Raw genomic sequence first — 14194 nt, forward strand, 5'->3', positions numbered from 1 at the left:
GCCTCCCTGGAGATAAAGGAATGGGTAGGATGGGAGGCCTTTTTTAAGTAGGAACTTCCTCAACTGCCCATGGCGGGAGTCAACATTTCACTTGTAGCGGATGAAGTGAGGGGAGCAAAGAGGCGAGGCCAGGCATCCTACATCTCTCCCCTCCCCACTTCCCCGGCCAGCTATTTCCACCAGGGATTTATGACGGCTGCCTCCACGCGGAACAAGCATTTCTATGGTAACAAGGGTACATTTTTCCTTCCGCCTGCACTGGTGATGCTGGCGGTTTGCTTCAGCTTTGAGGGGGGTGGCACTCAGCCTTGTTCAAAGCCTTAAAACAAGAAAGCAACTCTCCCACCCAGACTTTCACTGGGAGGAGAAAGCACTGCCCTGATATTATGGAACCAAGCAAGTGAGAGAAATGAAGTTCATACCACACGTACCCATCTTCCTTGCCCTGCTGGGGATGCAGGGCAGAGTCTGCATGTGCAGGGCTCACACTGGCTTGCCAGGGAACCAGGCCAGTGCCAGCCTCACCCAGCTCGACAAGAGACCCGCTGTCTCCCAGAGTATCTCTGGACATCATGAGTCCACTGTTTGGTGACCCAAGCTATGCCTCCAACTCCTCCTCAATGCCCCACACCTCCAGGCTCCACTCCTGGGCAGGCCTCACAGGGGGACCCATCCCTGGGCAACACAGGCTTTAGAGTCAGGCAGATGTGGGTTCAAACCCTCGTTCCTTTCCTTACTAGCTTTTTGACTTTGTGCAGACCACTAAGTCTCTCTGAGCTTCAACTGCAGGGAGGGAAAGGAACAGGTCCCACCTCGATGGGGGCTGAGTGACCGAAGGCAACAGCCCGTGCAGAGGTGCCCAAGGCTCTTTGTAGCGCTCAGAACACGGAAGGTGATGGATGAGCATTAGTGCCTTTCCTTCCTGTGCTGTATCCGTCCCCTGCCCTCCCTCTGGTACCTACAGGTGCTCTGGCTGTGCTCCCCTCTAAGGCCACCTCTCCCACCTGCGCACTGGATTTCAGCCCCTTTCACCTGTCAAGGACATCACTCCAGCAAACGTCCCTTCTCTTTCCTGTATCTTTAATTTTTTCCTATTAGATACTTTCCATTTGTACATAACTGTTCTGTAATTTCTCCAATTAAAAAAAAACACACCGGGCTTCCCTGGTGGCGCAGTGGTTGAGAGTCCGCCTGCCGATGCAGGGGACATGGGTTCGTGCCCCGGTCCGGGAAGATCCCACATGCCGCGGAGCGGCTGGGCCCGTGAGCCATGGCCGCTGAGCCTGCGCGTCCAGAGCCTGTGCTCCGCAACAGGAGAGGCCACAACAGTGAGAGGCCCGCGTACCACCAAAAAAAAAAAAAAAAACCACCACCACCACCCTTGGCCCTACATCCCCATTTAGGTGTCAAACCATTTGGCTGCTTCCCTGCACATAAAATTTCTCAAGAAAGCTGTGCATGAGCCACGCGGCTAGATGTTGTGGTAACTGTTGTGGCAGGTCGTCTGGAGCTGCCTCCCTGAAGAAGGGCCAGGTCTTGATCTCAAGGGAAAGACTCTTGGTGCCCTTCCTCGGGCCTGTCTCCATAGAGGGCCCCCTTGGCAGCCCGAGAAGGCAGGACAGGGAGGGGAGGGAGGACGTGTGCTGTGGTCACCAGAGCTCTCCCCACCCCCCTCTAGACAGGCATGGCTGTGGCTCCATCAAGGTCAAGGATTTCCCATGGGCAGTGACTTATGGGGAGAGGGACCACACAGAGCTTTTCTGTTGGGACAGGAGAGCTGCAAACGCTCGTTTTTCTTACTAAACCAGCCTTCATAGCTCGCCTCAGCGGTTATGGTCAGCACTGAGGACTCAGGACCTTGGCCTTCCCTGTAGAAGCTCCCTCATGGTGGGGGCCCAGTGTCCTGGGTTTCTACTCTTCCCCCTCTTTTTGGATTTCACCATGACTGGCCACCGCATGACTGACCATCCTACTGTCTGGCAGCCAGGTGATGACTGGTCTGGTGTGGGCCTGTGAAGGGCTGGCTTTGCGTCCGTCTCTTCTGTGTTCGCTCTCTAGAACTACCCAGGTCCCCCACCCGGACCCTGTCGTTGGTTTAAAAGACCAAGGATGGGAAAGGAAGGCAGCAGCCTCAGCAACAACGGGTCGACCCCTTCCTGACTCCAGCTGGGGGTCCAGGATCAGGGAGGACCCTTCAGCAACATCTGCTCCCTTTCCCTGTTCTCCCCACTGCCCCTGGGCACAGGTTCTAGGCTGTGAAGCCTCCACCACTAACAGATGTCTGTACATGGACTTGGGGACAGAGGCTGGGCCAGCTCGGGGGTGGGACTATCTCTATGTGTTGGATTAAACACAACAGTCTACAAGACAAATTAAATTATGAAACTTCAGTGACTAGCATTTAATGCTGATCTACTCCTATAAAGTATTCTAGGACTTCCCTGGCGTGGTGGTCCAGTGGTTAGGACTCCACGCTTCCACTGCAGGGGGCATGCGTTTGACCCCTAGTGGGGGAATAAGATCCCGCATGCCGCGTGGCACGGCCTTAAAAAAATAATAATAAAATATTCTATATTTACGTGACTTCAGACCCCACCCTCCAGTATCCAACATCCAGTTCCAACACCCAGAAGGTGGGGCAGATTTCCATACTTATTTGTCTGTTCTGCAGGCTTACGTGTCCAGAATCCTGTTTAAGGTTTAAGGATGCATTCAATACATACTTTTTGAAATAAAAATATATCCTATAAAAAAAGGCTGCATACACTTGCTATCTCTATCTCTTCCTCCACCCATCCTCTCCTCCTCCTCTTCCTCCTTTTTAAAAAAAAACATTTCATTATGGAAAATTCCAATCATATACAAAAGTAAAGAGAATGATATAATGAACCCCCGAGTACCCATCACACAACATAAGCAATGATCAAGGAAGGACCAATCTTGTTTTAGTTATACCACCTCCAACCACTTTCCCCCTTATCCCTAGATTATTTTGGAGCAAACTTTACATATCATATATTTTTGTCCATAAATATTTTAGTGTGTATCTCTAAAAGATGACTCTTTTAAAAACATGTACCTAGGGCTTCCCTGGTGGCGCAGTGGTTGAGAGTCCGCCTGCCGATGCAGGGGACACGGGTTCATGCCCTGGTCCGGGAAGATCCCACATGCCGCGGAGCTGCTGGGCCTGTGAGCCATGGCCACTGAGCCTGCGCGTCCAGAGCCTGTGCTCCGCAACGGGAGAGGCCACAACAGTGAGAGGTCTGTGTACCGCAAAAAAAACCCAACATGTACCTAATACCTGTACTGCACCTAAAAAATCAATAATAATTTCTTAATATTTTCAAATTCCTTGATTGGGTTCCCAGAGTTCAAATTTTTCTGATTGTCCAGATGCTCAAAAGTCTCAGAAACATGGATTCCTAAATGGAATCCTGGAGAAGGTTCTAGGAGGCTTTATGGGGAAGGTTAAAAGATCACTTTCAAGAACAAAGTAGAATGTCACTGGTGGTGGTGATGACATTTACTGAGCACCTACTGCATACCTGGCTCCATGCTGTGTGCTTTACCTGTATCACTCTTTTAATCCTCACATCAACCTTATTCCATAGGTTCAGAGTTGCTGAATAAGTGGCCATGGTCACACACTTGATGACATGGTCAGTCTGTGAACCCAGGTCAGGTCTGCCGGACTCCAAAGTCTCAGCTATAGACCATCACCACGTGCCCTCAGCCATGCCCTAAGACAGGGCGAGGGGAGCCAGTCTCCCAGAGGGCCTTTCTTCCTACTGGATCATTACCACATGGAAAGTGGAAGCCAGATATGCTGAGAATGAGCTGTTCATTCAGTGTGGGCAGGAAGAAGAGAGAAGGAATCCCTTTCACTGAAGAGAGAGTAAAAACTGGCTGGTGCCTGAATCTCAGGATGTGCTGAAATACCCCAGGTGGGACGCACCCTCCTGCCACACCTGCTTCTCTCCCAGCTTATTAGCATCTCCTTGCCATTCCTAGGAGGAGCTTGCTGCGGCTGGACTTCCCGGCTAATGAAAGCTGCTTAGCAACAGGGAGCAGGTTAATAAAGCCCTGGTGTTTTTCCCAGCTCCACAGACTCCACCCCCGTCTCCCATTACAGCTCATCCTCAGCCTGAAGCAACCCTCAGGTGGACGGATCAGCGCGGGGAGGGCAGGGAACCAAAGGACTGAGGGGCAGGGCTGGTCTGGGTCCCGCCCCCAGTGCCTGTGGCCAGAAAAAGGAAATGTTTACAAGTCTAAGAACCTGCTCTGCCAGGCCAGGAACCTCTCTGTGGGCCTCCTAAAGCCCTTCTACCCACCAGTGGTTAAAATCCAACCTCAGCGCCCAACTAGAATGGAGCAAACGGAGACACTGTGGAGGCAGATGCTCTTCTTTGAGCCAGCGGGGAGGGGAGGCACAGTGCTCCTTGGTTAAGGCCTAAACTACCCCAGACCACTTGATGGGAAGAGTAACTGGGCACTCTGTGAGCAGTCATATTGCTATTACAAATGCAGAGTTCAAAGGTGAAACTTAAGACAATCGGCTGTTTAACCCTGACCTTGAGTTGCCCACCAGCAAAAGTTAAGAGCACCTGGCCCTCTGGGGGTTGGGGTGGCAGGAGATAATCAGCCTACGACCCGGGGGTTCAGGAAGCCACAGAAAAACAGGAAGCATTAATTTCATTCAGCAGCACAAAGTTTCAGAGGCCATATTATGGAGCAAAACGCAAACTTGACATGACTTTTTTTTTTTTTCTTTTGCGGTACGCGGGCCTCTCACTGTTGTGGCCTCTCCTGTTGTGGAGCACAGGCTCCGGATGTGCAGGCTCAGCGGCCATGGCTCACGGGCCTAGCCGCTCCCTGGCATGTGGGATCTTCCCGGCCCAGGGCACGAATCCGTGTCCCCTGCATCGGCAGGCAGACTCTCAACCACTGCGCCACCAGGGAAGCCCAACTTGACATGACTTTTTAAGATGAAGACAAGATATCCAAGAACCTTCTCCCAACAGTGGGGTTTGGGCCTATTCTCCGGTGCGCGGGTACAGTCACACAGGTCCTGGGGGCTGGCAGGGGGTGCCTCAGAGCAGCAACGCAGCCTTGCTCTGTGGTAGGAGAACAGCACACATAGAACCCCTCCCTGCCAGCTGGGTTTGCCAGCAAGGCCTCCTCACAAGGTTTCTACCTGCTGGGGCCTGACTAGCTTCTAGACAGACAGGTTTAGGAACAAGCACAGCAAACACAACAAACGCACGTTTCTCGTCAGTCCTGGGAGTCTCACTCCTCCCCTTGAGGGACAGGAAATTTCCTGGGTTTGCCCAGGGCCAGGTCTCGACCCAGGGATTCTTCAGTTCCATTTCTAAGGCTCTCCAGGAAGGTTCTGTTTCCGGTTCAAATGTCTGTATTCTAAGGAAGCTCAGGGAAGCTCATCTTGCTCAGGCCCTGCCCTCTTCAGTCACCCCCTAGCCATCCTGTGCGATGAACAGAGAGGCCAAGGCAGGGCAGAGGGGCCCAGGACCCCGGCCCTCCACAAAGCTCTAGTGAAAGGGGTCACTCACTGCACAGTTTATCCAGTCTCCACGGCCTTCACTCTGGTCCCTCTCTCTCAGCACTTTCTCTGCACTCCCACTTCCCCAAGAACAAAGCTGAATTCTGGATGTGGCTGGGACAAGTGCAAGACCCAGGGTAAGACTGGACCCACTTCAGACTAAAAATGCACTTCTGAACATTTTTCCAGGGGGTGAAGGAGCCTGGCATTTCAGAATCTCCAAAAAGCCAGAAGAGTGGAGTTTTCCATCAGTACATGTCTATTCTCTCTGCCTCCCCCTAGGAATCCCTGATTATGATTCCACTGTGTGATGCAGGCAGGAAAAACGGTTGATAATCACTGCTTTTTTTTTTTTTTTTTTTGGCCACACTGGGTGGCATGCGGGATCTTAGTTACCATACCAGAGATCAAACCTGTGCCCCCTGCAGTGGAAGTGCGGAGCCCTAACCACTGGACTGCCAGGGAAGTCTCGATAATCACTGCTTTAAACCAACCTTATTTGGAGCCCGAACTGAGATCCCCATCACCACTGAACACCATTTTCAACAAAGTACAAAGATTCCTTTTCCCGTGGGTCTCAGATGCCCCGGCTTGACTCAGCTTTATACTATTGGGAGCCCCTCCTGCTAGCATTCCCTTCCGTGGCTGTGCACTAAGCCCAAGGCAGAGGCAGCAAACTGGCAGAGGCTTGCAGATGCCTTTTGTTTAGCCCACACAATTTTTTTTTAAATGGGAATTAGTTATCAGCATTTAAAAATTGGGACATTTCATGTAAAAACCCAGACTTCTGGCTTCTCTTAAAATAAAACAAGGGCCATAGCAAGCCAGGGCTAGCATTCCTTCAGAAGCTGAGTGGTGGCTGCCCCCTTCAAACATGGTAAGTGCCACCCAGTTCACCCCAGTGCCCACCATTGCCTGCTGTCCCACACCCGGACTTTTCTCGTTAGACCCTGTGGGCATTTAAGTTTGCACTTTGACCTAAGGCACCTCCCGAAATCCGGCAGGACAGGGCTCCTCTTGCTTTGGGGCTGATCTTAGAACCCTGGAGACCTGGGTCTATTTCATAGACCCTTGTTCTAGTTCCGTGACTGAAATTGGCTGAAAGTAGAAGAATCATTCCTTTTGAAGGTGATATCCTTGCCTGCTGGAAAGAGCCATGGGCTTCAAGGCAAGAGGCAAAAATGAAAGCCCTACTGCTTCCTGGGGGCCCCTGGACTCATCAGAGGAGAGCTGACGGTTTCTTCTCACCCTAATGGACTTGACGGTGGGACGCCAACAGCTTTTTCCCCTGCCTCTCTTCCCCCATTTACCTACGGCCGCCCACATGTGGCACCCATGCACAAGCTGTTTGTGCTATTTTATTCTGTTTTCTGTGTTTGCTGTGTGTGCTCTGGACGAAGCCTAGCACCATGCCATGACTAATTGGGCCACCAGTAGAGCCCTTCTGGTGACAATGACAGACATTGGCTGACGTCAGGGGAACACAGCACAGGTGGAAGGGAGTAGGGTTCTAATACTCGTCAAAGTCACCTATTGCAAGACTAGCATGCTTTTTCCCCAGCAGGGCTTCTGCCCGAGAAAAGTAGGATCAGATTGCTCCTGCAAACCTGAGAATCGTTATATCATCTCAAAGAACCAGGGAAGCTTACCCGAAAGGGAGATAGTAGGACCTCAAGCCCTGCAAACCTAGTTTCAGGCTTAACATCCAAAAGAGGAGGAAACACAGACATTTTTCTCATCTCTTACAATGCTAGGAAACTTCACATGTATCATCGCAATACCCACAAAAATTCCTTGAGTTGGGAATCACCACCCTGTTTTTAGAGGAGCAAACTGTGGGTGACAAGTTAAGAAACTTGTCCAAACAACTTGAGAAGCAAGCAGAGCACGGGGATTTGTCTGAACCCTCAGTCTGTCACTCGGGCTCTGCTCACAGGCTGCCTCTCCCCAGTCGCCCTCCCACATTTCTCTGCTTTATTTTTTTTTCCGTAGCTGTTGCCACACCTGTTATTGCAGGATATATTCATGTGTACATTTGTTTTCTGTCTCTCTGCCCACAGAATGTAATCCTCTGGGGCAGAGACGCTGTCCATCTTGCCACTGCTGTTTCCCTACCTGGAGAACAGTATCTGGAATCTGGGGGACCTTCAGTGTTTGCTGCTGGACTGATGGGAGGGGCAGCTCTATCGGCCTCACCATGCTACTGTCAAAAGTGTTCCTTCCCGTATCTCCTCCTTTCACTCCTTCACCTCAGAAATGCACAACCTCCCTTCAATGAACACCAATCTCAGAGGTCAAGGAAAACAACATAAAGGTGGCAAATGGGGGACTTCCCTGGTGGCCCAGTGGTAAAGAATCCTCCTTCCAAAGAAGGGGGCGTGGGTTCGATCCCTGGTCAGGGAACTAAGATCCCGAATGCCGCGGAGCAACTAAGCCCACGTACCACAACTACTGAGCTCACGCGCCTCAACTAGAGCCTGCGTGCCACCAACTACAGAGCCCACGCACCCTGGAGCCTGTGCACCACACCTAGAGAAGAGAAAACCCGCACGCCACAACTAGAGAGAAGCCCGCGCGCTGCAACGAAAGATTCTGCATGCCGCAACTAAGACCTGGCACAGCCAAAAATAAATTAAAAAAAAAAAAAAGATGGCAGACGGAAGGTCAAATTCCTGGAAATTCAAGAAGATTCAGTTGTGTGTAGGGACAGGCTTGCTCCTACAAAAGCAAAAGTGTTCATGCTGAGGCAGAAGCGTTGGTTTATGACAGACTTTCTCCTTTCTAAGGTGGGAAGGCTTGGCTATCCCTCCTTTACATTCATGTTGTTTTGCACGCAGTCGAGTGCTTGGATAGTTGGGATGCTGGAGCAACACAGGTGGGATTAATTAGAAAATAGATATGGCACAGAAAGCATCCGAAAGCACAGACCCTTCCCCAAAGTTAATGTAAAGATAAACCAGAGCAGTGGTTCCCAAACCCAACTGCCTAGGACAATGGCCTTTAAAGTGTGGTCTCTGGACCAGCAGTATCAGCATCACCTGTGAACTTGTTAGAAATGCAAATTCCTGGGACCGCCCCAGACAGACTAGAATCAGAAACTCCAGGGTTGGGACCCAGGAATCCATTTTAACAAGTCCTACAGGTGACTCTGATGCATGCTAAAATTTGAGCACTACTGTCCTTGGGAACTAGACATATATAGTCGATTCTTGGGCCCTGGAGATCCTGATTCAGTAGGTCTGGGATGGGACCCAAGGAGATTTCATAAGCTTCTGAGTTGATTCTGACTTGCAACCAGATTTGAGGACTACTAAACCTGAGGACTCATCTTTCCCTGGCCCCAAGATAGTGTCCTCAGTTTTTAACCCCCTCTCCCATTATCCCCCAGTCACTCACTCACCACATAGAGTAAGGATGTGGCTGCTATCTTCATGCACAAACTTCCTGGTGACAGCCTCCTCCATGATTTGCTTCACCTGTCAATAAATGGGCAGCATCGTTATTGATTGACTGATTAACTGATTGACCAAAGGCCTGTGAGCAAGTAAATGGCTTGGCTCTGCCGCCCCGGTCTGGGTTCAGACACCTGCAGAGTAGACGATAGGAAAGGGAGGGGTGGGGAATAAAGTTTCTTCAGTACAGATAGCACCAACACCTTGGAAAGGCAACCAGGAAAAAAGATGCTGTAAACCCACCAATCAATCAGTGCAGATATTCCAACCCAGGAGGAAGTGCCCTGCTATAGAGAACAGGGGTGGGACGCTATTTGCTCCTCTGTACTTAGCTGCAGAAGGGCCTGTGGGCAGAAACACTGTCCTTCAGGGACAAACTGTGTCAGTACAGGCTCCAGATAAACAACCTGACCCTCCTTTTCTCCCTTCTCTGAGGGTAGTGGTACATCCATCTAGGCCTCAGGGACACTCCCCACATGCTCACAAGCCCAGTCTTCTTTCTGTCTAGGTAAAGTCCTATGTTTGGGTTCCTACCTGGATGTGAAAGCTTCTGAATGCCTTGTAAGGTAAGCAGTCACAGCCTTCTTTAGAAAGAACTTAAAAAAAAAAACTTTAAAATTGATGTACAGGAACTTCCCTGGTGGCGCAGTGGTTGGGAATCCGCCCGACAGTGTGGGGGACAGGGGTTCGGGCCCTGGTCCGGGAGGATGCCGCGGTGCAACTGGGCCCGGGCACCACAACTGCTGAGCCTGCGCTCTAGGGCCTGTGTGCCACAGCTGCTGAGGTCCGCGCACCTGGAGCCCGTGCTCCGCAGTGGGGGTGGGGTGGGGTGGGGTGGGGTGGGGGGGCACTGCAGTGAGAGGCCTGCACACGGCGGCGGGGGTGGCCCCCGCTTGCTGCAACTGGAGAAACCCCACACCCAGCAGCAGAGACCCAATGCAGCCAAATATAAGTAAATTAATTAATTTTTAAAAATTGATGTACAAATACAAAAGGGTATATATCATAATTACACAGCTTGAAGAATTTTCACAAATTGAACGCACCTATGAAACCAGCATCAGATCAAGAAACAAAACGTGGGGCTTCCCTGGTGGCACAGTGGTTGAGAGTCCGCCTGCCGATGCAGGGGACACGGGTTTGTGCCCCGGTCCAGGAAGACCCCACATGCCACGGAGCGACTGGGCCCGTGAGCCATGGCCGCTGAGCCTGCACGTCCGGAGCCTGTGCTCCGCAACGGGAGAGGCCACAGCAGTGAGAGGCCCGCGTACCACAAAAAAAAAAAAAAAAAAAAAAAAAAAAAGAAATAAAACATGACCAGCACCCTAAAGTACCCCCAGACTCTGCCATGTTTCCTTCTAGTCACTACTTACCTCAAAGGTACCCACTATCCTGACTTCTAACATTATAGAGAACTTTTGTGGGGTTTTGTACTTTTTATAGATGGAATGGCTCACTGTGGAGTTTTTGTGACTGGGTTTCTTTTGCTCCTTAGTGTGACTGTGAGATTTGTTCATGTTGTATATGGATGTGCATTGTTCATTCTCCATTGTGTGAACAACTCACAATTGACTGGCATTCGGGTAGCTTCCAATTTGGGGCTATTATGGGTAGTGCTGCTGTGAACATTCTAGACATGTTTTTGTGTGAACACGGGTGCTCATTTCTTTGGATTTATATGTTTAGGCAAGGAATTTCTGATGAGTATATTCTATATTATTAGATTTTGCCAAGTTGCTCTCCAAAGTGGTTGTACCAATTTACACTCCCAGCAGGAGTATATGAGGTTCTAGTTGCTCCCAGCACTTAAACCATGCACTTCTGATGGCTTGGGGGAACGTGCCAGGAGACAAATACTAATACTGAAGATTAGAGGGATGGATTACCTCAATCCCAACGTTAAATCTTACAGATACAGTAAGCTCTGGGAGAGCTAGTCTTTGCCATTCTTTGGACAGTGCCCTGTGTCCAGTGTCCTGATGCTGCCCTTGCTCCCCAGGCCCTCACTTTGGTTTGGAGGGTGGTAGAGCTTCTAAAGTCTGGGGAGGAGGAAGGACCCAGAGTTTCCTCCCTGCTGCGAAGTGCTCATGGTTAGTGGTTAGGTAAAGGGGGATCGGATCGATTCTGCACTCTATGTTTTTTAACATCTTTATTGGAGTATAATTGCTTTACAGTGGTGTTAGTTTCTGCTTTATACCAAAGTGACTCAGCTATACATATACATATATCCCCACATGTCTTCCCTCTTGCGTCTCCCTCCCACCCTCCCTATCCCACCCCTCTAGGTGGTCATAAAGCACTGAGCTGATCTTCCTGTGCTATGCGGCTGCTTTCCACTAGCTATCTATTTTACATTTGGTAGTGTATATATGTCCATGCCACTCTCTCACTTCGTCCCAGCTTGCCCTTCCCCCTCCCCGTGTCCTCAAGTCCATTCTCTGCGTGTGCATCTTTATTCCTTTCCTGCCCCTAGGTTCTTCACAACCATTTTTTTTTTTTAGATTCCATATATATGTGTCAGCATACAGTATTTGTCTTTCTCTTTCTGACTTACTTCACTCTGTATGGCAGACTCTAGGTCCATCCTCCTCACTACAAATAACTCAATTTTGTTTCTTTTTATGGCTGAATAATATTCCATTGTATGTATGTGCCACATCTTCTTTATCCATTCATCTGTCAGTGGACACTTAAGTTGCTTCCATGTCCTGGCTATTGTAAATAGAGCCTGCACTCTAAACTATTAAAACCTTCCTAGATTACTTCCCAAGGGGTTTTGCATTAAACAGAGCATAATGTCACAGCTCAAAGACCTGCAGGCATCTGAAGCAGGCTGTTGGGGCAGATTTTTGGATTAGGAGGACCTATAGATACCCTGGGAATTCCCTGGCGGTCCAGTGGCTAGGACTCGGCGCTTTCACTGCTGGGGCCCAGGTTCAATCCCTGACGGGGGAACTAAGATCCCACAAGCTGTGCAGCACAGACAAAAAAAAAAGAATTATACTACAAGTCCTTTATGAAAGGCCAGACTTGCCTACAATTACCCCCACTGTCCCTACTTGTAGGACAAGAAAGGATTATATTTCTCTTGAAATCAAGCGCTGATGGGGGAAGGGAACTAAGAGTTCAGAGCGGGTCAACATCTGTTAGGTAATACACATAGCTGTGGCATATTCTGGACATTTCTTACATTTGTTTAAGAATCATTCTGGGAGTAGTACAGACAGCCTTCTAAATACTGCCTTCCCCCAAATCTTTCCCATCATCCCTGACCAACCCCAAATTTGGAACACACCAACAATCCTAGCACATCTGCCCATAGTTTGGGTATGGCTACATTTTTGTTCTTGTTTATACTGTTCATATAAATCTCTGTCACTAGACTATCTGTTTCCTGAGGATAATTACTGAGATTCGAGATTTCTTTTTTCCTTGGGGAGACCAGAGTTGGGGCTTAAATGCTAATTTGATGTACTCCTGGCCTAAAAAACCTCTCACTTGGCCACTTCACAGCAAAGGCACAATAGAGCTTCTCACACACAGTTGGAAAAGGTGATGGCTTCAACTACTTCTTTGCCAACAGAAGGGAAGGAAACAAAAGTTAGGGCACAATAGCCAGGCCATAATTAATGCGGGAGAACGATCTAGAGCCTTCCAGGATTTTATAAGAACCCAGAGTCTTCTCCAGTCCTGAAACTCTAGGAAAGGGTAAAGGAACCAATATGGTAAACTTTTATATATGAGGTGAATATCACTATCCTTATTTTAGAGATGAAGAAATTGAGACTCAGAGAGGTTAAGTAACTTATTCAAGGTCACAAAGAGCTGGTCCAGACTATCCCAAAGTTTATGCATTCCCATCAGACTTTGCAGTCTCCAAGATCAGCAGATTTATTTACCAAAGAGTCATTGAGTGCCTACGTGGATACAGAGTTCTGGACAAAACGGATGGGTGTCCTGCCCTCATTGAGTTTACACATCTGGCAGACACAGAGGTAGGTGGGAGGAGTTCGTGGCTCCATCCAGAGGCCTAATCCATTCTAATCCACTCTGTGGGTTTGAACTCTCCAGCTCTCGTTTGTGGGTGAGTCATATGGACAACCCCCACCACCACCATGAAACTGAAATGGCTTTTAGGGCAGGGTCAAAGTAAAGGACATTAGTACAGAGAAGGACTGTTCTCTTTCTGACGTGGGCGGGGGTACTCCTCAAAAGAGGAGAATAATCATGAGTCTTAAAAAACATTCTCAAAACACCCTCTGGCCTCTGGGTAGGGAGGTGGGCGTGGAGTGAGAATCAGTGAGGTGTGCGGCGAACCCTCCTGCAGCCGAGGCTCGGCTCCCAGAAAGATAACTGAATGGGGTGTAGGGCAAACCGGAGCTAAGCCCCCAGGTCACCCGTTTAGCGCTCTAGGAGGCCTGCGAGGGGCCCCGCCCCCTCCTCAGGCGGCGCGGGCAATGAATGGGCAGCTCGGGTTCTCCAGAAATTGCCGCCACCCCTCCCCCGACCTCGGTTTCCCAGAGCTGCTGCCTTCACAGGGCGGGGAGCTGCGGGATCGCGGAGCAAACTAACCCTGAAGCGCCGGCCTAGCCCCTGGGGCCGAGGAGAGCTGCCCCCTGATCCGGGAGTGGGGCGGAAACCGCAAACCAGTCCAGGACCCCGCCCCCGCCCAAGGCCAGCGAGCGCCCGCGGCCCGGAATGGGAGCAGATCTTTCTGTCCCTTGGGCCTTGCGGACAGGGACGCGAGCTCCCGGGGGTCCGTACCCCGACTTTACCTCTTTTTTCACGTTCCACAGCAGTTTCTCTTTGACTGCGTCCTCCGCGCTGCCCATCGTGCGGCGGCTGACGGGGAGGTGGTGCCCAGCGGCCGCCTAAGCCCCCCACGCGCCCTCGCTGCCTCAGCGCTTCTCGGCTCAGCGCCCCAAGCGCCAGGAGGAGCCCCCGCCCGCCGCGCTCCCCTCCCGGCGCCGCCGCCGCAGCCACTGCCCGGTGCTGGGCTCTGCAGCCATCTTCCGAGCCCCGCACCGACGTCAGGAGGCTGGCCCGGCCCCTTCCCACAGCCGGGGGCGGGGGGGTGGTGCGCTCAGCCACTGGGTGGGGGGGGGGGGTCGGGAGGGGGGAAGGCTGCGCGCGCCTGGGGGCACCGTGCCCGGGCGCGCGCCACGGTGGCCGTTGTCACGGCAAC

At 50.9% G+C, this 14194-nt stretch overlaps 1 protein-coding gene across 4 annotated transcripts in view; it reads right to left on the reverse strand.

Annotated features, from left to right (window-relative positions):
* SGSM2 (small G protein signaling modulator 2) overlaps positions 1–14181 on the reverse strand; it is a 37748-nt gene extending 23567 nt beyond the window's left edge. For 2 of the 4 annotated variants that reach the window (XM_060082918.1, XM_060082917.1), the window contains exons 1-2: positions 13785–14180; positions 8958–9033 (exon numbers count right to left, since the gene is read on the reverse strand). In XM_060082918.1, the coding sequence (XP_059938901.1) occupies positions 8958–9033; positions 13785–13841 (133 nt within the window). In that variant the 5' untranslated portion in view covers positions 13842–14180. Of the gene's footprint in view, positions 1–8957; positions 9034–13784 lie in introns of all 4 variants that reach the window. The other 2 variants (XM_060082919.1, XM_060082920.1) reach the window with 2 other exon arrangements.
* Between the last annotated feature and the right edge of the window lie 13 nt (positions 14182–14194).

The sequence above is a fragment of the Mesoplodon densirostris genome, chromosome 18 (genome assembly GCF_025265405.1).
Source record: "Mesoplodon densirostris isolate mMesDen1 chromosome 18, mMesDen1 primary haplotype, whole genome shotgun sequence".
NCBI lineage: Eukaryota > Metazoa > Chordata > Mammalia > Artiodactyla > Ziphiidae > Mesoplodon > Mesoplodon densirostris.